General features: G+C 60.0%; 1 protein-coding gene across 1 annotated transcript; it reads right to left on the reverse strand.

The window, feature by feature from the left end:
* Positions 1-529: 529 nt before the first annotated feature.
* Positions 530-1,778, reverse strand: LOC121467199 (fibrous sheath CABYR-binding protein-like). Its single transcript, XM_041708533.1, has 2 exons — positions 1,302-1,778; positions 530-1,201 (listed from the first exon to the last, which is right to left on the reverse strand). Exons 1-2 carry the CDS (start codon positions 1,776-1,778, stop codon positions 530-532), a joined length of 1,149 nt encoding a protein of 382 aa, XP_041564467.1.
* Between the last annotated feature and the right edge of the window lie 758 nt (positions 1,779-2,536).

Raw genomic sequence — 2,536 nt, forward strand, 5'->3', positions numbered from 1 at the left:
CAACCCTGTTGCCCTTGCCGTGGGAGGGTCCAATGTCCAGCGTGGTACCGTTAATTCACGGTGTCTCCGCTTTGCCCGGATCCAAGGTCCGTTGTTTACCGTTTGAATTTGTGGGGAGTTTTAAGACTCCTCACATTTCCCCCTTTCTTCGGAAATGTTATGAGAGTGGTGATCTCCCCGCCCCTGTTGTTCGTTCATTCAAAATCCCCGCACAAACTCGTTCTCCTCGTGACCCTATACAGTTCCCCAAAAGACTTCAACTTTCTCTGATTCCCGTCGTCTGGCCACTCTACTGACCACATCTCGATCGCACTTATCGATAGTGGTTCCAGCATTGCCATCGTTGTTGCCGTTATCGTTTCCGTTGTCTTAAGTTTCCTCCGTGTGACCGTTTTTTCAGAAATCCATATCGATCGACAGCCTATCGCCTGGCGCCCCCGTCCCTAATTTCTCACGGTCTCGTTGTTTTGAAAAAAACTGGTAAGTAAACTTGCGGCTTGTAGTTTTGCTTTAATAAACTACTTTTTCTTTACAGCGACTCCATGACCATAATGCCCCTGATGCCCCTGACATGTCTCAGGGTGCTGACCCTGGACCGCGTGCCCCGGGAGACCCTTGCGGCAGCAAGTGACCCCCCCCTTCGCCATACACCTACGGCAGCCTCGTGTTTTCTGCCAGCCCGCGTGCTTGGTCCGCGATTCCCCGCGGTTCCGCGCCCTCCGACTGCTGTCTCCGCAGCGTCGGCCTCGCCGGTGAGGCTCGCGACTCCGGGCACGAAGTCTGCCGCTCCAGCTTCGGGGGGTGGCGCCGTGTCCCGCGACGTCTCGGGCGGTGTTGGCCACTCCCATGGCCCCTTCTCCAGCCCCTCCTGGGCCTCGCGTTCCTCCTCGGTCGTCACCTCCAGCCCCTCGCGATCGGCCGTCTCCGCGACGCGTTTCGCCGACTTGGCCCTCGAATCGCGCGGGTTCAACGGCGGTGGGCGGCGCCACTCGATGGCTTCGATGGCTTCGATGGCCTCTCGCATCCTGGCCTCCTCTGCTGCCTCCTCGGCCGCTTGCGCGACATGCGCTTGTGGCAGGTGCCACTCATGCTGCCTCGGCGGCGACAATGGTGGTGGTGATGGTGAGTTTGGCAGCGGTGACGGCGATCGTGGTGGTGGCGTCGGCGAACGTGGTGGCGGTAGCGGCGGCTGCGGCTGCCCCTGCGGCGGCTGTGGCTGCTCCTGCGGCGGCTGCGGCTGCCCCTGCGGCGACTGCTGCACTCCTCGCCGCCCGCCGGGCCTCCCATTGGCGGACAGTGACCGCCCGCGCCTCCAGGATCCGAGCCCACTCCTTGGGCTTGCCCGACGGTGGTATCTGCCCTAGGCAGATCCTCCCGAGCCCTGCCGTCGCCCTGCTCAACCGGCGGAAGACCATCCGGTCCCTCGCAGCTCGCCGCGCCACGTCGGGACTGACGGTCTCCGTCCCCTCCTCCTCCTCCTCACTCGCGTCCTCTGGTCCACTCTCGTCAAAGGAGATGGCGACGACCTCTGCGATCTCCGTCGCGTCTGCGCCTGGGTCCTCCTCCTCGGACGGCAGCTCCACGTCCAAGATCTCCCCGGTGGACTCCTCGTCAGCCTCGCTGACCGGTGACGGGGATCGCGACACCAGGGGGGACGCCAGAAGCTGGAGAACGGAATCGGAGTCCCGTCTCCGTTTCGCCACTGGCTGTTCCCTGGCGCGCTCCTCCCTCAGCTCGTGCTCCACTCGCTGTTGGGTGTTGCTCTTACGTGCGCTCATGATGATTATCTTTTCTGGAAAGACCTGCAACATGCAGCGCCGTCGCTGACGAAATCTCGGCTCTTCCGCGTATCCTCGGTTCCGTTATTCGCGGAGACGTGTACCGGTAACGGGACTCGCTCTCCGCTATGTGTCCGTGTAACGTTTAAAAGTAACGGTGCCCTCCAAGTACACGCCTCCTACGAAACCCGTGCATGAGTGTGTTTAGCCGGTAACGGTGCCTACGGCTTTTTAAACCCTCCCTGTCCCGCTCTCGCGCTCCTGATGTGTGTGCCTGTGTGTATCGTCCTCCCCCTTTCTTCGGTAAGGGTACAGTGCTCCTCCGATACGCCTGATTTGCTTAGACTGCCCCTCTTTGCTTTGGGGTTTTAACTGGCTTATGTGTGTTTTCCTTTCTTTGCCCGTGTGTTCGTGCCGCAGGTTGCAAATAACCGGAGAATCGAAATTAATTATTTTAAACGGTCTCTCGTATCTGGAGGCCAGTTTCGCCGCGAATCCTTCTGCCGCCTTGGATAGATGGTGCTCCTTGGCCGATACCGTGTTTCTAATCTGTGGTTTCCAAGGGCGACTCCGGAGATTGTAGTGGCGCGCCTGATCCTGCGCCGCCTTCTCCATGTTCCGTCTGACCAGCTCGAGATTTCGTTTATTTTTTTCGCATTCTCCGACGGGGTCTGGGTTTCCCTTTCTGTGCCGGCGGTTTCTTCATCGAACAACGCGCTCGGTAACCTGGGCTCTCTACCCTGCGTGACGAATGCCGG

The sequence above is a fragment of the Drosophila elegans genome, unplaced genomic scaffold, assembly GCF_018152505.1.
Source record: "Drosophila elegans isolate 14027-0461.03 unplaced genomic scaffold, ASM1815250v1 contig_229, whole genome shotgun sequence".
NCBI lineage: Eukaryota > Metazoa > Arthropoda > Insecta > Diptera > Drosophilidae > Drosophila > Drosophila elegans.